Source organism: Carcharodon carcharias, chromosome 20 (genome assembly GCF_017639515.1).
Source record: "Carcharodon carcharias isolate sCarCar2 chromosome 20, sCarCar2.pri, whole genome shotgun sequence".
NCBI classification, from domain to species: Eukaryota; Metazoa; Chordata; class Chondrichthyes; order Lamniformes; family Lamnidae; genus Carcharodon; species Carcharodon carcharias.
Window position 1 is genome coordinate 96,683,344 of NC_054486.1, and position 24,090 is coordinate 96,707,433.

At 43.5% G+C, this 24,090-nt stretch overlaps 1 protein-coding gene across 1 annotated transcript in view; it reads left to right on the forward strand.

The window, feature by feature from the left end:
- Positions 1 to 24,090, forward strand: part of fbln5 (fibulin 5) — a 76,961-nt gene that overhangs the window by 12,564 nt on the left and 40,307 nt on the right. Inside the window, exons 2-4 of the mRNA XM_041214712.1 lie at positions 6,011 to 6,092; positions 8,370 to 8,415; positions 9,488 to 9,754. Coding sequence (XP_041070646.1) covers positions 6,012 to 6,092; positions 8,370 to 8,415; positions 9,488 to 9,754 — 394 coding nt within the window. The 5' untranslated portion in view covers position 6,011. The remainder of the gene's footprint in view (positions 1 to 6,010; positions 6,093 to 8,369; positions 8,416 to 9,487; positions 9,755 to 24,090) is intronic.

Sequence of the window (24,090 nt, forward strand, 5' to 3'; positions counted from 1 at the left end):
GCTCAGGGGATCCAAGATCTTGGGGTCTTTTCTTCTCCAGCCATCCCAGAAGCAGCCATAAGACACCTTCCTGGTGCTGCCAGCCAATCAGATTGGCAGACGGTGGGTCGTCTGCCTCAACGAGGGGCAGAAGCCCCATTTGATCTTTGTTAATCAGTCTTTATGGCTGTGAGTTGGGTCACTGTGGAGCATGTCGACTCCATGCCAACATGGTTTCCAGAGGAGATTCAGCCCATTGTCTTTGTTTGGGGCTGTATTGGAACTATCAGCATTTTTTCAGCTGATGGTCAATAGTTTCCTAGGTTGTGCATGTTTTTTTCCCTGTATTCTTTCATGAGATGTGGGTGTCACTGGCAAGGCCAGCATTTGTTGCCCATCCCTTATTGCTATTTCAGAGGGCAGTTAAGAGTCAATCACCTTGCTGTGGGTCTTGAGTCACATGGAGGCCAGACCAGGTAAAGATGACAGATTTCCTTTCCTAAAGGGGAATTAGTGAACCAGATAGGTTTTTACAACAATCAATGATAATTATCATGGTCACTATCACTGAAACTAGCTTTATTTTCCAGATTTATTAATTGAATTTAAGTTACCATGGTAGGATATGAACACATATCCCCAGAGCATTAGACTGGGCTTCTGGATTACTAGTCCCGTGTCATTACCACTATGCTGTGTCCCCTGGAGATTGTATTGGTTTTATCAGAGAAAGGGCATTTGTGACATCAACTATTTGCAGATTTTTAAAAAATGTTAATTGAAATGATAGATATGTGAGTCCTCCAGTTTGGAACTCATACTGTGAGTTCCAAACTGGAGGACAGGGGATTAAGGTTAGCAAACAACTCTCAGTTAGGAGAGACAGCAAGTAGTGCAGGGAGGAGCAGGGAATTGCAAAGAGACATTGGCAGAGTATGTGAATGAATTAAGCAATGCAAATGAAGTGTTCATTATGGCAAATGTGAGGTCATTTGCTTTGGATTCAAGAAAGATAAATCATAGTAGTTTCTAAATGGTGAGACACTCGGGTGTATAGAGGAGCAAAGGACACAAATCATTGAAAGCTAGTTGACAGGTACAAAAATAAATTTAAAAGATTAATGGAATTTGGTCTTTATCTCAAAGTGTGGAGTGGGGTGGGTGGGCATGGGGGATGATTGAATATAAATGGCAGGAAGTTATGCTTCAGGTGTATAATGCCTTGGCCAGATCCCATCGGGAGAACTGCATTCAACTGTGGGCATGAAGGACAGGAAGGATATATTAGCCTTGTGGGGAGTGTAGCACTGATTCACCAGAATGATACTGGGGCTTAGAGGGCTGCAGTGTAAGGATAGACTGCAAGAACTTGGCTTTCTCAGTCATTTAGATTCAACACCCTAATGCAGCTTTGATATGATCACAACGTCAGGAATGAGATCAACTGAGCTGATTGCATGTTCCTCAGGCAACACTGATTCAATAAAAATGCTTAGACCACCAATTTGTGTTTGCAGTGGCGAACTGCCATTATTCACATGTTTACTTACCTCTCTGTCAGTTTCTGTGGGAGAAAAAAATTTAAGAATTTTTATTAAATTACCCCAGGAAACATTTAGAGTAAATTACTGTAACTAAACAATTGCTGCTGCCTTGTTCCATGATCTTGCCTCATGCCGATAAATATCTTAATACTCAAATTCATTCCCATAATTACCTCCTATTTATTTCCCACTTTTTAGGCAATCCTAAATTACTCAATTGGCATGTTATCAAATAAGCTTGCTTGCTATAAACACGTGACATCCTTTATAGCAATAAATTGTGCCCTGTCCTGTAGCTATCTCAGTGCATCGTGAATCCCAGGGCTTTAACTATCTGGCTGAACTTTAATTTATGCTGATATCCTTGACCAGTTCATGCTGACTGGTAGCCTTCAAAATGTTATTTTATGGGCTGAATCTTAACTATGTCGGCGGGCTGGGTGGGAGTCTGTGGGGGTGGGCATGGAGGCGATCGGCTGCGTGTCACCATTTTACATGGGCGGGTCAATTAAGGCCCACCCAGCGTAATACGCGGCCAGTAGCGCTCAGTGCTACCTGTGTGGGCTGGGGGAGGAGGGAGAGTCGGGATCTGTGCTCTTTCGTGCATGTGTGCGAAAGGATGCAGCAATCTCTCTGAGGCACAGAGCTGCCTCAGGGAGATTAAGAAGATAATGAAAATTTTCAATAAATGACCTAAAAAGTTATTTAAACATGTCCCCTCATGTGACAGTGTCACATGAGCTGGGACATGTTTGTGCATCTCTCAAAATTAATTTAATTATTTTACTAAACCTACAGGAAACCTCATCCCACATGAGGATGAGGTTTCCTGAAAAATGGGAAGGTCAGTTGGGCTCTTTGCCTGCCGGCCAACCTTAAGGTTGGACGGGCAGTTCTGTTAACAACATCAATGACTTTTTTAATGGCCTTAATAGGCCTTTGACAGTTCGGTGGGCATGCAGCCGCCTCCATTGTGCACCTGCCGAATGCAATATTGAAATCACGCGCTATGACGTTGGGATGCACGCTCGATGTCATCACGCATCATTTTACATGTCGGTGTGTTGGGCCCTCCCTCACACCTCAATGGCAATATTCTGCCCTATCTGTTGCCGATTTACCTTGCCAGATAAATATTCCAAGTGTTTCTGTCACATCCTGGGTAACAGTTTTGGAATCTTATCAGGAAGGAAAAGATCTCTTTTCGCACAGTTTAGAAATGAGAAGGTTGTTTCCATCCTTTAGCTGGGACAACTAGGCAAATCATTACAAAATCGACTGAAGTTGTTGAACATCTGACCAAGTGACGCAATGTTGGCAGGAGTCATCTTAGTTCAGTTATTAGCACTCCTGTGCCTGATTCAGAAGGTTCTCGGGTCAAGTCCCACCCTAGACACTTCAGTGCAGTAGTGAGGGAACCCTGCACTGTCACAGGTCCAGTCCATCAATGAGATGTTAAATTAGGGTCCCATCTGCCTACTGAGTTGCTCAAGTGGGTGTTCAAGATCCAGTGGCACTATTTAGAGAGAAGGGAGCTGCTTCAAATAGCAGTTACGTGGGCCAGAATTTTCCTGCCCCCTGATGTTGGGCGTCATGGTGGTGGTGGTGGGGGTGGGGGACAATATGGTGAGAAGGCCAAAAATTGGTTTCACACTTTCGTGAAACCAGTTTACGATTGTCCACCCTGCCTGTCAATGGCTGAATGCGTTTCCCACTGCCGCATGTCAGGAATCTAATTTCAATACTTTAGCATCTCATTATAAGTCCTGCTCGCCAGAATCGTCACCCCACACTTAATCATCTGGGCTGATTGTACGCCAACGTCTTTCACAAATGTACATGAGCGACATGCGCCTGGTGAGCTGCACTTTGTTCGAGACTTCGAGGTTTGTTTGCCTATCTTGCTTCGGGCAGCGCTCATAGTCATCAGAGCCAGGCTTCGCAGGCAGCACCACATCACTTTTAGGGGGGGCTCATGGGCAGGTCTTTACCTACCAGACCAACCATAAGGCAGGGGAGGCTTTTTAATGGCTGCAGGGCTACGGCTTGCTTGGGGAAGGGGAAGAAGTGGCCTCAGGCAAGGGAAGAGGCTGCAGGGCAGGGTCTCTACTGGGGAAGGGGGCTATCCCAGGGTGTGTAGGGGCACATGTTGATCTGTGCAAGTGGCCTCAAGATGATGAGGTCTGAGGAAGCAGTTTCCAGAGCAGATGAGGCCAAATGGAAATATGGGTGTGAGAGAGAGAGTGGTGATGTCTCTTGAGTTGGCAGTGAATGGGATGCCAGTGAATGTGTGATGGGCTTGTGAGTGTGTGAGTTTAAAGTGATAAGATGGTTGTTTTACCCTGGTGGAACGGACGAGATTTCATCTGTTTTCTGCACTGGATGGCCCGACCTCTTGTGTGCAGCATTGGCACTGACCAGCTGTGCCACTGCCTCCCAAGCCAGAGTGGTGAGACTGTTGGGCCTCCTGAGGCCAGAGCAGGAGTAAAGGGCATCGCATTGGGCCTCCACGGCATCCAGAAGGCATCAGAGGGATGCCTCACTGAATGGGGGGGACTGCACTCTTCTTGGCTTTTGGGGCCATGTCTTCAACGGAACAGTCCTGTGCTGCAAGCGTTGAGAAGTGTGCGCACAGCTGCAGTTTAAACATGGTGCCCTGTGTGAGGAAGAAGCGAGCTAACAGCGTGGTGGGCAAGTTGGAGACCGCCCGCCAGTGACATGGAGTTTCTCCTGTGGCTGCATAATTAATGAGGTGGGATTGCGAAGATACAGAGCAAAAACCCGCCAAAGCGGCCAGTGGGTAAAATGACTTTTCTCCTGCCCACTACCGCACTTTGTGCAAATCTGGGATGATTCTGCTCATGGCCATTCAAATCATGGCTGTTTGTGTGACCTTCCTGTGCCCCAAACAACTGTAATTCTACTGCCACAATGTGATTTATCATGAAGAATTCTTGGTGAGAGATGTCACAAATGCAAGTTTTTTGGGTTATTTTTAAAATCCAAATGCTGATGGGTTTGCGGGTAGAATATCGTGCATTCAAGAGTTGCGAGGGCCGCTTTTCCTGTCAGGAGAGGGGGGCCCAAGGGGCATCTAATAAGTGCTGCATACCTGAGGTCCAATGTGTTTCTTTTATCTTTAAATCTCTTTATGACACTTGTACTGCTGAATGGCAGAAACTCAGGAGCATTGCAGATGCTCAGTGCCTTGGAGGCAATCAAGATAGATAATATATACAATGTTTGCTTGTTGTCTTATCACCTGAATACACTGCCCTAACAACCTGGTTTATTCAACATCTGCCATCACTTATGAATAATTCACGAAGCAGCTGTGTGGGGATGACGCTTAGAATCATTCTGGGGAAATGAATGAAGATGGGCTGAATGGCCATCTTACCTATCTTCTAAGCTCTGGAATTCCCTCCTCAAGCCTCTTTACCTCCTTCTCTTCCTTTACGATGCTCCTTAAACCTACCATTGACCAAGCTTTTGTTTAATATCTCCTAATATCTCCTTTTTTTAAATTTGTTCATGGAATGTGAGCATCATTGATAAGCCCAGCATTTACTGCCCATCCCACATTGCCCTTGAGAAAATGGCGGTGAGCTGCTGCAGTTCATGTGGTATAGGTATGCCTACAGTGTTGATGAATCTGCTGTTCTTGTCCTTCTAGGAGGTGGTAGGGATTGTGGATTTGGAAGGTGCTAAAGCTTTGGTGGGTTGCTATAGTGCATTTGTAGATGGTACATGCTGTTGCCACTGTGCATTGATGCTGAAGGGATTAAATGTTTAAGGTAGTGAATAGGGTCCTGGACGGTGTTGAGCTCCTTGAGTATTCCAAGTGGAGACTATTCCATCCCACTCATGACTTGTGCCCTGCAAAAGGTGGACAGGCTTTGGGAAGTCAAGAGGTGAGTTACTCGCCACACAATTCCAATTCTCTGACCTACCACAGTATTTATAAAGCTGGTCCAGTCAAGTGGCTGGCCAATGGTATGCCCAAGCTGTTGATGGTGGGCATTAGATGGTTAGATTCTCTCTTGTTGGAGATAATCATTGCCTGGCGCTTGTGTGGTGTGATTGTGACTTGGTTTATGATAATGTTTATGAAGCACCTTGGGACATTTAAGTTAAAGGTGCTATATAAATGCTGTTGTTCTGAGCTCGTGAACTAGAAAACCACACAGTCCAACAGGAAAAGGACACTGGCCTTCAGTGCCTGTGTGATAAACAGTTATGTATCTGAACTTATAAATCTTGTAAAATTTTAGAGCCCATGAGATATCCTGTATTTTTGTTCCAATTATAGCAAAAACTCTAAGGGCCATTGGAGAGTATTGAAACCATTTTTTAATTCTGGAGGGTTGTGCATGGAAGTAAGTATGTGGTGGGAATGAATGAATGAGTGAACAAAGAAATGAATGAATGATTGAATTCCCATTGCAATGCATCATTTGTTTTCTCTTTGTTGGTTCTGTTTGCAGGATGCTGACTGTGTTGCTACTGATGGTGCTGCTGATCCAAGCTGGGGGTGCTCAGGAGGTTGATTCAGCTGTGTCATTTACGGTAATTACCACTGAGAAATTTTAGAAAGGTGTTTTTACAACAGACCGAATGAAGTGTACATAATTTAGAAAAAATAGATTCTTAGCCAATGGAAAGAATGAAGAGCTGATCTTGTTCTGTTGGAATGAGGACGGAAGTGCTTATGTGTGAATAGTTGATATAGGTCAAAAACAAAAAATATCAATTTTTGGAAGAATACAGCATTGGGAATCAATGATAACATTCACAGGTACTTTAAGGACTGGAATTTTAGGTATAGCTGGAGTCAGAGGTGGGAGGTGTGCTGGAGGTTCGGAGATGGTAGCGATGTTGGGTGTCAGCAGTCGGAGTAGTGATAGGCATCAGAAGTGGGAGCAATGTTTGGGGTCAGAGGTGAGGGAATTTCTGGGTGTCAGAGGCCTGTCCTCCTGGACAAACACAGACTTCTGGCATCACCTGAGTTTGAAGGAAGCTGCAGGTGATTGAAGTTTCCACTTATTAATTCATATTTATGCTGGATGACAGTGGTGACAGCACTGCTAAGGGTCAGAGATGGGGGCATTGCTAGGGGTCAGAGGTGGGAACAGTGCTGGGGGTCAGAACTGGGGGCAATGCTGGCGGGGGGTCAGAGGTGGGAGCAGAGCTGGGGTTCAGAGCTGGGAGTAGTGCTGGGGGATCAGAGGTAGTAACAGTGATGGGGGTCAGAACTGGGAGCAGTGCTGGAGGATCAGAGGTAGGAACAGTGATGGGAGTCAGAGGTGGGAACAGTGCTGGAGGTCAGAGGTGAGTGCGGTGCTGGGGGTCAGAGGTGGGAGTATTGCTGGGGGGGGCTCAGAGGTAGGAACAATGATGGGGGAACAGTGCTGGGGGTCAGATGTGGGAGCAGCGCTGGGAGTCAGAGCTGGGAGCAGTGCTGGGGGTGGGGGTCAGAAGTAGGAACAATGATAGGGGTCAGAGGTGGGAACAGTGCTGGGGGTCAGAGGTGAGAGCAGTGCTGGGGGTCAGATGTGGGAGCAGTGCTGGGTGTCAGAGGTGGGAACAGTGCTAGGGGTCAGATGAGGGAGCAATGCTTGGGGCTGGATCAGAGCTGAGAGAAGTTTTTACTTTAGTCTGCAAACGTAATCAAGTGGATCATGACTACAACATGCTTGTTGTCTTGTGAAAGACAAATGGTTGGCATTTATGTAGAAATATTTAAAACTTTGTTAGGATTGTGAAGGTAAATAGTTAAAGATCATTTTTGGTGTTTGGTGTTGGGGAATCAGAATGTGGTACACCATTAAACAGGCAAATTAGTCAATTGGAACCAAGAAACTATACCAAGGTGTGGAACTTCCAATTGCTAGAATTCACTTCACATTGTGTTCCAGTGTGCACTCATTTAACAAAGGCCCTAAACCATCTACAAGAAATGGATTAATGGCTACATAGAAAACATACCCACAATAATGTAGTTTGAATGGGAGAGACTAGAACTAGTGGACACAGTTTAAAAATAAGGGGTCTCCTGTTTAAGACGGGGATGGACAAGTTTTTTCTCTCAGATGATTGTGAGCCTGTGGAACTCTCACCCCAGACAGCAGTGGAGGCAGGGTCACTGAATATTTTTAGGGCTGAGCTAGACAGATTCTTGATTGACAAGGGAGTCAAAGGGTATAGAGGGTAGGAAGGAAAGTGTAGTTGAGGCCACAATCAGATCTTATTGAATGGTGGAGCAGGCTCAAAGGGCCGAACAGCCTACTCCTTCTCCTAATTCGTATGTTCATATTGAGTGTTAGACGTTTGTAGTCAGTTCCATCTTAAACGGTTAATTGGTGTCTGTCAAAATTGTGAAGGAGGAAGATGGATAAATAAGAAGTATCAGTGGTTTTTATTGGAGAGCAGCACGTGCTTCAGCCTTATCCCTGAGGAAAATCCCTGGATGTTGTCACTATTTTGTGTCCCCCCTGTTGGTATTTCCTGTTTCTTAGCTGTCTGGAGTGAGTGACCTTGCTAAGATACTGATGATTGTTATAGAAACATTGAGGCCCAAGCTGTTCTATCACACTGAATGACTGAAGCCGTGAATACTAAACATTTCTTTTGCACAATTAAAATAAAAATTGGAAAACTACCACAAGCATAATTAAGACATGAAAAGCTGACCTACACCAGAATTATAGGAAAAATTTACCAGAACTTGGGAATCAGGAAAAAAGTTACCTGATGAATACCGACAAATCAGCAAATGAAGATTCCCTGCTTATTTTGATGTATGTTTAAATAAAGGGATTGTTTTGTGATGTTTATTTCCAGCAGTGTTCTGATGGATATCGGTTGGACCGTTTGACTGGACAATGTAAAGGTGAGACTTCTAGGTTACGCAGCATTTTATCACATCTCCAAACATCCCAAATGCTACAGTAAATATTATTGAAGTAAAGTGATTGTTGTTTTTTTTAAGCAAATGGGGCTACCATTTTAAGTGTACCAAGATCCATCAAACATCATGAGATGAACGAGCAGTTAATTTGTCCTTTGTTCTATCGTTTAAAGGATAGAGCCATTACATCAAGATATCCCAAAGTACTCTATAACCAATGAAGTGCCTTTGAAGTCACTGTTGTAATGTGGGGAAACAGAGTAATGTACCACAAAGAAGAGAGGTTCATGAGCAGATATTCCATTTTAGTGATATTGGTTGGTAAACACGAGGAGAACTCCACTGCTCTTTTTTAAATTGTTAAATAATGCCATGGAAATAGTGCTTTGGGATCTTTTACATCCACCCGAGAGGGCACTTGGGGTTTCAGATTAATGTTTCATCTGAAGAAAAAAGCACCTTTGGCAGTGCAGTGCACCCTCAGCACTACACTAAAGCGTCAGCCCGGATTATTTGCTGAAGTCCCAGAAATCAGGTTTGGAGACATCAAACTTTTGACTTAGAGGTGAGTGTGCTGCCATTAAGCCAAGGCTGACACCTTGATGGAGGAACGTCTGCCAGCACATTTGCAGCACTCCCTGCTCTTCAAATATTGCTATGGAATTTTTAACCTCCATCCAAACCAGGAAAAAAGATCTTGATTTAACTTCACAACCAAAAGGTGGCACTCTAACAGTGCAGCACTCGTACCCATGATGCTGAAACCTTGCTGAACATCACACCATCCCTCTATTTTAGCACTGGATCTGTGTCACCATGATTTCAGATCACACTCTGCTGGTGGAATGATCCATTGATTGCCATACTTTTTATTAGGGAGGGAGAAGGATAGTCAAATCCTATTATGGCAACCACTCAGTGACTCAATAAGACAAAACTGCTGGTAGAAGAATTGCAAATGCTCAAGTGAGTTTATGTAGGCAAATGGCCAACAAGGACAATGAGTAAAAGTCAAAGTGACCTCTCAATTGTTCTCTTTTTAAAATCTCCACAGATGTCAACGAGTGCCAAACCATCCCAGATGCCTGTAAAGGGGACATGAGATGTATCAATCACAATGGTGGATACTTGTGCTTGCCAAGGACTGCTGCACTTGTCCTGGCAAATGGACCATCCAACCCAACATACCCTGCATCTTCACCAACAGGGCGCTCTGAAACTTCCGTCTACCAACCAGCCTCAATACCCAGATATCCTGTTCCTCCGAGATCTCTGGTCTGTCGTTTTGGCTACACCCTAGATGATAATAACAACTGTGTGGGTATGTCGCTGCTTTATTAATCAAGGGCTGCAAAATGAACTTGCTTACTTGCTCCCACCTAAATGATCCTGCTTTTTAAACCTGAAAGAAGTAGTGTATTTTTGAAGGTTTTTTTTAGCATCCTCTACTGTACTGGTAAGAATAACATTACAAAGCATAATATAGGAGCATGAATCATCTGGTACATACTCATATTCCTACTTAATGATGCAGGGAAAGGAAAAAAGTGAAGACTGTTAAGTGGCTAAGCTCTAAACCCCAAAAACGGATTCAGCTCAGCAGGGGTTTTTGATACAGCTGTCAAAGAGATCTTGAGCTCTGTTTTGATAGAAAGTTTTATGAACTCCTAAGAGGATTGTTTTTTGAAGAGAGTTTTGAATGGGTATTTGTTTATTTTGATAGTTTTATGACCACTTTAAGAGGATTATGGTATTTTCAAGCAGAGTTTGACTGGCTGTGCATTTGAATGACAGTTTTATGAGCTCCTGGGAGGATCAAGATATTTTAAAGAAGTTTCTGAATGGCTGTTTGTTTATTTCAACAGTTTCTTGAGCATCTCAAAGAATTCCCAATGTTATTATAACGTACATGGGTTCTGTGCAAAGTGGATATTTGGTGAGTGGGCATGGTGGGAAAAGGGGGCCATGGGAGAGGGGAGAATGGGGATATCAAGTGGCATAGGGAGCGGCATGGGAGCATGGAGGGGGCATGGGGATATGAGGTGGCATGAGGGCATGGAGGGGGCATGGAGGTGAGGGGGTGAGGAGTGAGGGCTAGGGTGCCTAATACTCATGTACAGAACTGGGCCGATTGGAGGTGGGCCTTTTAACCTGTTCGTCTCAGTAACTGTCCACCTCTGCTCCCATCTTGGGCCTGCTTCGGGATGTGGCTGCCCAACCCCAGCCCCTCCACACCACCCCACCATGAAAATAGCGTGGACAGGCACTGCTGGGCAGGAGGTGGGATCATGATGTCCAGAAATCTCCCAACTGGTGTCTCCCACCTCAAAAAGAAAAATCCAGCCCTATAAATTCAGATACCAGGGAATGGAGGTTAAAATGAGAAAACTCAGACTAAGGAGGGAGTAGGTTAAGTAGAATATTTTTGCCCACAGATTATGTGTGGGAGAAGTAACTAGGGAAGGCCATAAACAAGCCAAGAGGCAACTTGATGCTTTCTGGAGAATGAGAGAATTGAAATATAATGAGGTTAAGATTAGGTGAAGTTAAACTGAATTGCATAGATCTGTTTGGCAATGGCTGTTTTCCTCACATCTATGGAGAAATATTTTCTGATCAGTGCTGCACTTGCCAATAGCCAGTGGGCTCTGATATGTTAGATTATTTGTATAACCACAGGGCTCTCTTTGTTACTCTGTTACTGTTTCTTCTCCTGGTTGGGGGCGGGGGGGTGGGTGGAGTGGGGGTGGGGGCACCTACATTGGGAGTGTATCTAGAGACACCTCTCCTCCTACAGGTGCGGTGCATCTTAAGTTTGTTGTTCCTGTCAAGTGCCCTTTGGGAATCCGGAATAAAATCAACCATTTGGACTCTTCAGCCTCAAAGGATAGTGAACGAATGGGGACTTTATTGAGGTGAATAAAATAGTGAATGGGACAGGAAATGTTCATCCAGGTAAGGTAGAAATTGAATTGAGGGCTGATGTCAGGAAACACTTTTTCAAGCAAAGAATAATTAATACCTGGGATGGTTTTCCATATGGGACAGCAGAGAAAAATCTCTGGTGGTATTTCAGTGGCTGTTAGATACTGTGACAGTAGAGAAGAAACCCTAGGTTTCTCTGGAAGAATGTACTAGATGATCCATATTTCTTCCTCGTGTGTACTGATCTCTGTATAAAATGGTTACTAAGGGATTAACTTGCCTATTTTAACTAACCTTTCAGCAGATGGATTTCTTACCATGAGTAGCTATTACCATGTCATTACTTGATCAATTTTCTTTTTAACTGTTTAAATGTTAGTTATTTCTCATTCAATGGCCAAATTGACTTCTGCCTCTGAACAATCATTGCTAAATTCCACCACCATTTTTCCCAATCTGCCCATTAGTAATGGCCCTTGAGTAGGTGTTGGTGAGCTACCTTGTTGAATACAACAGAATGGCTTGCTGGGGCCTATCAGAGGGTGGCTCTGAGTCAACCATATTGCCGTGGGTTTGGAGTCACTTATAGGCCAGATTGGTTAAGGATAGCAGACTTCCTTCTTGAAAGGACATTAGTGAACCAGATAGGCTTTTAATGATAATCCGCTGGTTTCATGTGGCAGAATTTTAAGCTGTCAGTTTGTAGGTGGGGGGGGGGAGGGGCGGTGGGTGAGTGTAAAATTCCTCGGATAGGCTTCCTGCTGGGTTCCTGCCCACCCCACCCTCTCTGGGATGGGTGGGGCTTCAGCCGGCCGGCACTTGCCCAAATTGAAGCCCCTTAAGAGGCCAATTATTGACACCTTAAGGGCTGTTTCCTGCTCAGCCTTAATTATTAAGCTGGCGGGAGGAGTTCACGGGTATGGGGGGAGCCCAAAAATAATCAGGTTCAGGCCTCAGGCAGTAAGGGGCCTTCATCAGATGCCCCCTTTTAACATGGGGCGCACCCCACCTTAAGATCTGTTAACCGCAGGACCTACCTTCCCACCCCACCCCACCCCACCTCCGACACACCATCTCCGCCAACACACCAATCCCCCACTGTCTAGTCCCTCAGGCCTTCCCTGAGACCCCCCAATGCTTACCTCTTCCTGGAATCCTGGAATTTAGGCTCTGAGGACTGGTTGCAGTCCCAGTTCTGTCCACAGCAGCTTCTGGCGCTGCTGAGACTAGCGAGCTGCAGGCCAAACAGATTGGCTGGCAGCTCTCTGAGGCAGGACTTCCTCTCGAGTGAGGGGAGAAGGTCCCACCTCCAGCCAATTAACGCTCACTGAAGCATGAAATCACTGCGGGGCAGGCGGTGTCAGTAGCCCCATATCTCAAGATCATTAGCCCTGGCCTCTGGGTTACTATTCGGGTAATATAACCACTGTGCTACAGTACTCACTGTGTTACCCTACCCTGTATGTCAGATGTAGTATCATTCCCTCTGATCTGGGACTGGAGTCACATAAAGACCAGACTGGGTGTGGATGGAATGTTCTTTTCTCTAAAAGGCACTGGTGAACCAAAGATAACTCAAAGATGTTTTACCGATACATTAATGCTAAAAGGTTAGTTAAGGAAAAAATGGGACCTATCAGAGATGAAGATAGAAACTTGTGTGTAGATGCAGAGGGAAGGGGTTTGAATGAATATTTTGTCTCCTTATTTACAAAAGAAAGGGAGGATGTAGATATAGTAGTCCAGGAGGAACTCTGCGAGATATTGGACGGGATATTCATAAAGAGAGAGGAAGTACTTGAAGGGTTGAAATCCTTGAAAGTTGATAAGTCACCAGGGCCAGATGGAATGTTTCTGAAGCTGCTGAAGGAAGTCAGGGAGGAGATAGCAGATGCTCTGAGGATGATTTTCCAAACTTCACTAGATACAGGGGAGGTACTGGAGGACTGGAGAAATGCAAACATAGTACCATTGTTTAAAAGGGGATCAAAGGAAATGCCAAACAATTGTAGGCCAGTTAGTCTTACATCAGTGGTGAGCAAATTAGTAGAATCAATCCTGTGGGATAGGATTAACTGTCATGTGGAAAGGCATGGACTAGTCAGGGATGGTCAGCATGGATTTGTTAAAGGAACGTCTTGCCTCACAAATTTGATTGAATTCTTTGAGGAAGTGACAAGAAGGGTTGATGAAGGTAGTGCGGTGGATGTTGTGTACATGGATTTTAGCAAGGCATTTGACAAGGTCCCACATGGCAAATTGGTCAGGAAAGTAAAAGCCCATGGGATTCAGGGTAATGTGGCAAACTGGATAAAAGGTTGGTTTTGTAACAGGAAACAAAGGGTAATTGTCAACGGATTCCCTTGCGAATGGAAATTTGTCTCAAGTGGTGTTCCACAGGGCTCGGTGTTGGGACCCTTGCTGTTTGTGTTATATATTAATGATTTGGACGTGAACATGGGAGGCATGATTGGGAAATTTGCAGATGACACAAAGATTGGCCGAGTAGTGGATAGTGTACAGGATAGCCATAATCTCCAAAATGATATAGATGGGTTGGTGGAGGAGGCGGTAAAGTGGCAGATGGATTTTAACATAGAGAAATGTGAGGTCATACATTTAGGGAGGTCAAACAGCTACAGGGATTACAAAATAAATGGGGATGTAATAAGAGGGGTAGATGAAGTGAGAGATCTTGGCGTACAAGTACACAGGTCCCTGAAGGCAGCAGTTCAGATAGACAAGATGGTAAAGAAGGCATATGGAATGATCTCCTTCATTGGCAGAGGTATAGAATATAAAAGTAAGGTATAATATTGGAATTGTATAAAACACTGGTGAGGCCACAACTGGAGCATTGTGTGCAGTTCTGGTCACCACATTACAGGAAGGATGGAATAGCTCTGGAGAGAGAGCGGAGGAAGTTTACAAGAATGTTGCCAGGGTTAGAAAAGTGTAGCTATGAGGAGAGATTGGATAGGTTGGGGTTATTTTCCTTAGAACAAAGAAGGCTGAGAGGTGACTTGACTGAGGTGTACAAAATTATGAGGGGAATAGATAGAGTGGACAGGATAAAATTGTTTCCCTTGATGGAGAATTCTAGAACCAGGGGACATAGATTCAAGATAAGTGGCAGAAGTTGTAGGGGGGACATGAGGAACTTTTTTACGCAGAGGGTAGTGGATGTCTGGAATTTGCTGCCCAAGTGGTGGTAGAGGCAGAAACTTTAAACTCTTTTAAAAGTACCTGGATCTACACCTAAAGTGCTGTAAGCTGCAGGGCTACTGGCCGGGTGCAGGAAAGTGGGATTAGAAAGGGCACCTGGGTGTCCTCGGGCTGGCATGGACAAGATGGGCCAAATGGCCTCCTTCTGTGCTGTAACTTTTCTATGGTTCTATGGTTCTTAGACTTTGCCCCATGCCTACCCTCTCAGGAGTTGGAGAAAGCTGGAATTGACTTAATTGGCTTGTCCCGTTCGTTCCTGGCATTATGGCTGTTAGCAAACTATTTGTCGTTTATAAATGATTTCTTCTAGCGTGAGTGAAAAAAATTGAAGTTATTTAAAGATTGCATATTTTATGTTAATTTATGGAACAAAAGTGACCACATGAAAGTCGTATATCTTTCTTACTGAATAATGGCCTATGGTACAGATAAGACCAACATTTATTGCCCATCCCTAGTTGCCCTAAGAAGGTGTTCAGCTTCTTCTATAGTTGTTGGCAGTGGTTTGATACAACTGAATAACTTGCTAGGCCACTTCAGAAGGCACTTTAGTCAGCCACATTGACATAGGATTAGAATTGCATATAGATTGTCTTGGATGTCAGATTTCTGTTGCTAAAGGGCGTTAGTTGGCCTTATTTACAATCCAACAGCTTCACAGTCACTTCTTCAGTTACAAGCATTTTATTTCCCTCAGGTCAGCGCAAAGCATTTTAAAGGCAATTAAGTGCTTTTTAAGTGAAGTCCTTGTTGTAATGTAGAAAATATTAACATTGCAGCCAGTTTACACACAGAAAGGTCCCAGAAACAACAACATGATAATAACCAGATAACCTGTTTTAGTGATAGTGTTTGAGATATAACTATTGGATAGAACATCAGAAGGCAAAAGCTTTTTGTGTCTGTGTGTGTAGGTGTCTTTACTTTTGGCACACCGTTACAGAGGCAAATGCCAAGCTCATTGACCTTGTTAAATTTAATCAGTGTGTCAGATTTCTTCCTTAGAAGATTCTAGGGACATTAGGTGTCATACACGCAACAAAGGCAAATCACAAAACAACCACTTCTGGTCTGAGAGGGATGTTATCAGGAAATGGAGTTCCGCCATGGGACCTGAGATGGTCAGTAGCTGTAAGGGTGCTAACACAAAACTCATGCACAATCATTGTAAATAAACAGCTAATGAAAGTGTTGCATTGTAAAGAGGTGTTGATTGATGCTTGTGTGGCCACAACCAATGTATGACCAACAATTTCTGAAGGACTTTCACATTTACACTGTCCTTGGGAGCAAATGGACCTCCCTCGCTCAAAGAGTTGCTGTTATCCATTGTGGATGGTTAGAACAAAGCAGTACTGCAGTACGATGCACTGTTGGTGAATGATTTAAATATTAATGTGCAAGGAGACTCAGCATTCATTGGAACAACAATCTGCATATATACTGAGCCTTAACAAAGAAAAAGAGAGAAGGTTTACTTGACAGATACCTGTGATAGGGAGGGGTGGTGGTGGTGGTTATCTTATGAAGAAAGGTTGGACACGTTGAGCCTGTTTCCACTAGAGTTTAGAAGAATGAGAAGTGATCTTATTGAAACATCTAAGATCATGAGGGGACTTGACAGAGTGGATACTGAGAGGATGCTTCTCCTTATAGGAGAGACTAGAACTAGGGAACTTATTTAACAATAGGAGGTCTCCTATTTAAGACAGATTTTTTTCTCTCAGGGGGCTGTTGGTCTGTGGAATCCTCCTCCCCAGAGAGCTGTGGAGGAAGGGCCATTGAATATTTTTAAGGCTGAGTTAGATAGATTTTTGATTGACAAGAGAGTCAAAGGAAAGTAGAGTTGAGGCCACAATCAATTCTGCCATGGTCTTATCAAATGGTGGAGCAGACGTGAGGGGCTGAATGGCCTACTCCTGGTCCTAATTCGTATGTTCGTACATTCCAAGGCCCATTCACAAAGGTGTAAGGATAAAAAGACATTAAAATCTATAAAGGTAATCATAAACGATGACAAACCTGTCTATTTTAAAGAGGATCCAAAGAAGCTTGCAGAATTTAGGGAATTCCAGAAGCAGAGATGTATGTGGCTGGAGGCATGGCCAGTTAAGCAAAGGTGTGGGGGTGTTTACAGCAGGCTGGAATCAGAGGAATGGAGAGTTCACAGGTGGGGTTTGTGGTGCTGGAGGAGGTTTCAGAGATAGGGAGGGGTGAGCCTATGAAAAAGTTTAAACAAGAGAATGAAAATTTTAAATTTAAGTTGCTGGTGAATGAGGAGCCAATGTAGGTCAACAAGGATGGGTGTTAGGGGTGAGCAGGTGAGCAGTGGGGAATAGAAGAAATGAAGCAGAGCTTTGGATGAACAGAGGTTTTATGGAGGTGAAGGGAGGAGGATGGGAGGTCAGCCAGGAGAGCAATGGTGTAAGTGAGTAAAACAAGATACAGTTGAGTGATTCAGAGGCAGATGGAGAGACTGGTCAAAGGTGGGTGATATTACAGGGGTAGACGTTGGTGATCTTTTTAATGGAGAACATTCTGGGGTAGGAAGCTCAGATTGGCATCAAGTAGGACTCAGAGCTGTGAATGGTTTGATTCAACCTGAGATAGGAGCCTGGGTGAAGCAGATAAAAAGAGCTGGGCAAAAACAGGAACTGTACAACCACCTGGAATGGACCTGACTGGGGAGAAGATTCAACAACCTGAACAGCTAGTTCAGGAGGTAAGACTTATGGAGGCTGGAAGGACATACTGTTTTAACTCTGAGGATATCAGAGCACATGGGTAGCAAATCAACTGCAGCTAGTCAGCCACAGGTCTGTGGGAGTTAGTATACATGGAGTGGAACTGGTAGAAATTGAGCACATTGACTCTGCATGAGAGGTCTGTGGGGTCATGGGGTCACTTTATGGAGCTAAGACCAGTGGATGGAGTTAGGGTAAAGATCAGTCATGATCTCATTGAATGGTGGAACAGGCTTGAGGGGCTGAATGACTTTTTCTATGTACCAATCTCAAGAACACATTATTAGTTCACCAAAGGGGCTCAATATGTATCACAATGATGAGTCAGAGCCACATCTTGTTGGCAATATGTATAGCCTATTTTTATTGTCCCACCACTTATAGCAGACGCTGTTGGTGAAAATATGATTGGCCTGGTGTATGCGATGGCTGGTATAATACATGAAGAAAGTTTCTTTTCTCTCTGTCTCCTTGTAATGAGCCACCTGACAGCTCCCTGATACCCAGCTTCGTTAATGGAAGATGTAAGTGAGGAGCTCTTGGCTTCCAATGTTTACTAGAAATTGCCTGGATAGAAATACAGAAATGTCAACTTTGCAGGAGAAACAAACTGTAGCAGATGTGGAAAAGAGAAAACACATGTAGCGAAGCCTTTCAAGGTAGGACAAAGAGAAATCAGAGAGACTCTTGGACAAAATTGCTGTGGTTCTAATAGAGCCAATGGCTGGCAGGGTTAAGTTCTGTGGGAATGTGAACAGGCCAAGTAGATCAAGAGTGCAACATTTGCAGCAGTCCAATGTATTATAACAACAACCTGGATTTATATAGTGCCATTAGCATAGTATATTGTTCCAAGGCACTATACAGGAACGATTATCAAAATAAATGACACCAAGCGACATAGGGGACCAAAAGCTTGGCCAAAGCCCTAAAGGGTCTTAAATAAAAAGACAAAATGAGATATGGAGATGGGTTTAATGAAAGAGAAAGCTAAGCATGTGTGTACTGGAAGCTACATACATTAATAAACAGGGCCCTGTTCTTTGCGGATATGGCAGGTCAGCTTGGCTGAGTGGAATGTCCATCCTGTGATATGTGTGAAGTCATGGATGTACCATGTGCCCGAGAGGAACACATCTGCAGGAAGTGTCACCAGCTGCAGAAGTTTGAGCTCTGGGTTTTGGAACTCAAGTGGCAGCTGGAGTTACTGTGGTGCATCTGTGAGTCAGAGAACTATCTGAATAGCATGTTCAGAGAGGTGGTCACGCTGCAGGTTAGGAGCATGCAGGCAGAGAGGGTTTTGACTAGATAACAGGCTACTTTAGATCTAGTATTATGTAATGAGAAAGAACTAGTGAATAATCTTGTTGTAAGAGAAACTTTAGGGATGAGTGACCATAATAGGGTAGAATTTCACATTATGTTTGAAAGCGAGGTAGTTCAATCTGAAGCCAGGGTGTTAAATTTGAACAGAGGAAATGATGAAGATATGAGGTGCAAATTAGCTGAGGCAGATTGGCAAAACACATTAAAAGGCACAGTGGTATATGGGTAATGGATAGTCTTAAAGAATTATTATATAGTTTACAGCAATTATACATTCTTTCAAGGCACAAAAACCCAAAAAGAAAAGTCAATCAGCCATGACCAACAAAGGAAGTTAAGGATTGTATAAAATTAAACAAAAAGTCCTATAAAGTTGCCAGAAATAGTAGTAAATCTCAGGATTAGGAGCATTTTAGAATACAGTAAAGGAGGACTAAGAAACTGATAAAGAACGGGAGAATAGAATATGAATATAAACTGGCAAAAACATTAATAGACTTTAAAATCTTCTATAGGCATGTAAAAAGGAAATGTTTGGCTTAGACAAATGTGAGTCCATTACAGGTAGAGTCAGGAGAATTTTTAATGGGGAATAGAGAAATGGCAGAGAAGCTAAATGATTGCTTTGTGTCTGTCCTCACTGAGAAATCTCCCAGAATTAGAGATGCAAGGGACTAGGGAGAATGAGGAATTGAAGGAAATTAGTTTGAGTAAAAACGTTGTATTGGAGAAATTAACGGGACTGAATGTTGAAAAGTCCTCAGGACCTGATATTCTACATCCCAGAGTGTTGAAGGAGGTAGCTATGAAGAATGTGAATGCATTGGTGACCACTTCCCAAAATTCTATCGATTCTGGAATGTTCCTGCAGATTGGAATGTAGCAAATGTTGAAGGAAGGGCAAGGGGGAAAAGAATCAGGAAATACTGACCTGTTAGCCTCACATCAGCACTAGGGAAAATGCTGGAATCTGTTATAAAGGATGTGATGAATGGACACTTGGATAATGATCTGATTTGGCATATTCAACATGGATTTATGAATATGAAATCATGTTTGATGAACCTGTTGAGATTTTTGAGGATGTTACTAACAGAATTGATTAAAGGGAAGTCGGTGGAAGTAGTATATTTGCATTTTCTGAAGGCTGTTGATAAAGTCCCCCACAGGAGGTTGGTTAGCAAGATTAAAGCACATGGAATAGGAGGTGATGATATACTGGCATGGATTAAGGATTGATTAACAAACAGAAAGCAGAGTTGGAATAAATGGGTCATTCTCGCACTGGCAGGCTAGTGACTAGTTGGGTACAGCAGGGATCAGTACTTGGGCTCCAGCTGTTCACAATATATATCAATGATTTGGATGTGGGGACCAAATGTAATATTTCCAAGTTCACGGATGACACAAAACTAGATGGGAATTTGTTGTAAGGAAGATGCAAAGTGGCTTCAAGGGACTTTGGACAGACTTAGTGAGTGGGCAAGAACATAATAGATGGAATATAATGTGGAAAAATTAAGTTATCCACTTTGGTAGGAGGAACAGATGTGCAGAGTATTTCTTAGATGGTGGGACATTAAAAAGTATAGATGCACAAAGGGACCTGGATGTCCTTGTCAATATGTCACTGAAGTTAACATCCAGTTGCAGGAAGCAATTAAGAAGGCTAATGGTATGTTAGCCTTTATCGCAAGAGGATTTGAGTACAGGAGTAGCAAAGTCTTGCTTCAATTGTATAGAATCTTGTTTAGACCATACCACGAGTGCTGTGCATAGTTTTGGTCCACTTACCTTAGGATGGATATTATTGCCATAGAGGGAGTACAGCAAAGGTTCCTGGGATGGCAAGACTGTCCTATGAAGAGAGATTGGGAAAACTAGGCCTGTATTCTCTAGAGTTTTGAAAAATGAGGTGATCTCGAGGAAACCTACAAAATACTTAAAGAACTAGACTGGGTGGATGCAGGTAAGATGTTTCCCCTGGTCAGGGAGTCTAGAACCAGGGAACACAATTTCAAAATGAGGAAGCCACTTAAGTTTGAGATGAGGAGATATTCTTTTACTCAGAGGGTTCTGAATCTTTGGAATTCCCTATCCAAGAGGGCTGTGGAAGATCAGTCATTGCATATGTTTAAAGCAGAGATTGGTATTTAGAAATCTGTCAATGACAAAAAGGGTTAGGGCAATGGCGTGGGATAAGGCATTGAAGTAGATGATCAGCCACGATCATATTGAATGGTGCAGCAGGCTTGAAGGGCTCCATGGCCTACTCCTGTTCCTATGTTCCTATGCTCACTCTCTAAGGTAATTAATTCGTGCTTACATTTCAAATGGCTTCTGAATTCTCGTTTTGTTTGGATTTTGGCAATAGGAAGCAGAACATTCTGTCAAGTACCATCGCAGAACAATTTCTTTACGCTCTGCAGAGTTTTTGGGGCATGTTGCTGTCCTGAGGTAGTGTTTTGAGGTTCAGGGAGTGCAAGTATACAAAGAATAAGTGCTCGTTACAAAAAATCTCATTGGGACATGTTAAAGTTCAACTTATTTAATGGTTTCAAATTGAGGGGCTATTGATAACATTGAAGAACACAGCATGGGTGACGTGCATGGCACTATGTGCCCACAGGGAATCAAGATAAGGCTATGATGCAGCACTATATTTCTCCACCATGGTGTTCACATCTGAATACCAGAGATGATTTTACAAGTCCGCAATGTGCATGAGTTGGGAGGTGTGAAGAGTGATGCAGGTAAATCTTGACTTTGTTCAACAGTACAAAACATCCCTCCCTTTTCTTCTTTCCACTGATTTCATTAGAAATAAAATATCAGGAGAGATAAAAAAGAGAATTCTGACTCGCAATTACTCATTTTACACTGTTGCACAAAGCTTTACCCCATTCTTTAAAACATGTGCACCATGCTCTAATTCAGTCATAAATCTATCTTGTTTACAGCAGATTTGTAGGAAGCCACAAATATGCACATGTGGGTCCTGGTTTGGCTGCATTTGAACTTGTTGTAAGGGTGCCAGCAAGGCTAAGGCAACATGCATCCAGCCAACTTCCAGTACTAACATCATTGCGAAAACAGTAACATGTATCTCCATTTGTTACTGGGCCTGCCTGCAATGCAGAATTCTTGGCCTAGGAATTCTGCTGTGCCCATTTTAGAGATTGCATTCTGTGCCACCCTCAATCACTGTTGATTGTTGGTCCTAATTACCGGGCCTTGTAACCACCTCATCCAATATGGTGGGTGGTGCACTTGCAGCTGGAAATGTCCATGTACCTCTTGCAATATTGGATGATTAGAGGCCAATCACCGCCAGAGAAACAGGCACTGAGTGGCTAAATTTTTATGCCCTGTGTCCTACTGTAGCTGTCTTGAATAACATCTTTCATAACACACTTCTCCTCATACACTCCTAATAACAATAAGGATACAAGAAAATGACATCTCCTCACAGGATAGGATGACTTTTATATTCCCACTCTTCTACTGGTGAAGACAGTACTTAATGCATTTTGACAGAAGGGATAGGAAGAGATGATTTAAACTCAAGGGCACAGTTCTAAATAATGTGTAGGTGCAGAGGAACCTTGGGGTTCATATGCATAGATCTTTGAAGTTGGGAGGACAAATTGAGAGAGTAATTAGCAAAGCATGTGGAATTTTGAGATCCATAAATAAAGGTATTGAGTACAAAAGCAGGAAAGTTATGCAGAAACTTTGGCTAGGTTAGAACTAGAGTATTGCATCCAGTTGCCATACTTTAGGAAGGGAGGGCCCTTGAGGGAGTAGCTTTACTGGCATGGTTCCAGGGATGAGGGATTTTAGCTACTAGGTTAGGTTGGAGAAACTGGGATTGTTCTCCTTGGAGCAAAAGCATATGAGGGGAGATTTGATAGAGGCGTACAAGTTGTGATGGGTCGAGTTAAGGTGGAGAAAGAAAAACTTCTCATTAGCTGCTAGTACAAAGACTAGGGGATACAGATTTAAGGTTTTGTGCAAGAGAGGCAGAGGGAGATGAGGAAGAATTTAATTTTGCACTGAGTGCTTATGACCTGGAACTTGCACCCTACGAGGGTGGTGGAAATAGAGATGATGAATGATTTCAAGAGGAAATTGGATCTGCACTTGAGGGAAAAACTTGCAGGGCTACAGGGGTGGAGCATGGGAATGGCACTGATTGGGTGCTTTATGGAGAGCTGGCATGGACTTGATAGGCTGAATGGCCTCCTTCTGTGGTGCAATGACTCGATGGCTGGGATTTTCCAGCCTCGCCCACCACTGGGATCTTCTGGTCCCTGCCTGGCTGGTCCGAAAAATCCTGGCATACAACTCAGAGTTTCTGGCCAAGCACATAGAAATCAAATAAACCCGCCAACAATGAGCTCACAGTTCACTCACTCGTAAGGTCCTTTCGCCTTGGGCTGAATTCCTTGCCACCAGTGATGGAACAGTGAAAATTGGAGATGTGTAAGAAGCCAGGAATGGAGGAGCACAGATCTCGGTGGGTTGTAGAGCTGGAGGATTTTACAGGAACAGGAACTGGACAGCTGCCCCATAATGCTTACATAATTCCAGATCCTTTATATTATTATCAGAGAAAAAAAATTCACCAGCTATGATATGGTTAACACAAGTATGAAAGAGCAAATAATTCATGACTGCTGCTGGCACCAGTTAAACTCGCTGATCTTTGGCATGTGAGAACGAATGCCTGGATTCTGTTGTTATGGATGAGATCTTTTGTTTAGACTCTGGGCAGAATGTTCGCTGAAAATAAATGTTTTGGATTGTTGCACACTGTTGCTCACAACTCATTGCTAAAATAAAAAATCCCTTTGAGAAGAAAATTAACGTATGCTGTGACAGTGAATAATTATCATCCCATACGCTGAGAAAAGGCGAATGAATAATACCTTCCAATGCAACACAGGAAGGCTAATTGAAAGAAGAGAGTCAGGTTTTTTTGACTGCCTCAAAAATGGGCCTCTGAATGGGGTCGGTACAGTTGAGATAGAAGATCAGCCTTGATCTTGTTGAATGGCAGTGCTGAAAGGGCCAAATGGCCTACCCCAGCTCCTGTTTCTTATGTTATTATCCCTGACAATGCGACAGGTGCCATTTTTGAAAGGGGCTTACTGCTGTGTGTCTATAAAAAGCACGCCACTATGATAAGCCACTATTAACTTGCAGTTTGCCAACCATGATATACATAGAGCCTCACGTGCCATTTTAGCATTAAACTGATCTGTTTTGTGGGCAGTAGAGCTGAAGAGGCTCTGAGAAGGTAAGTTTGATATTATTTTTGAGAGGCTAAGAGAAGAATAACTGCTCCTCTGGGTAGCAGCAAAATAAAAACTGCAGGGTGCGATCTCCAGTGTCTCAGCAGGTCCATCTTCCTGTGGGTCAAAGCTGGTCAGCT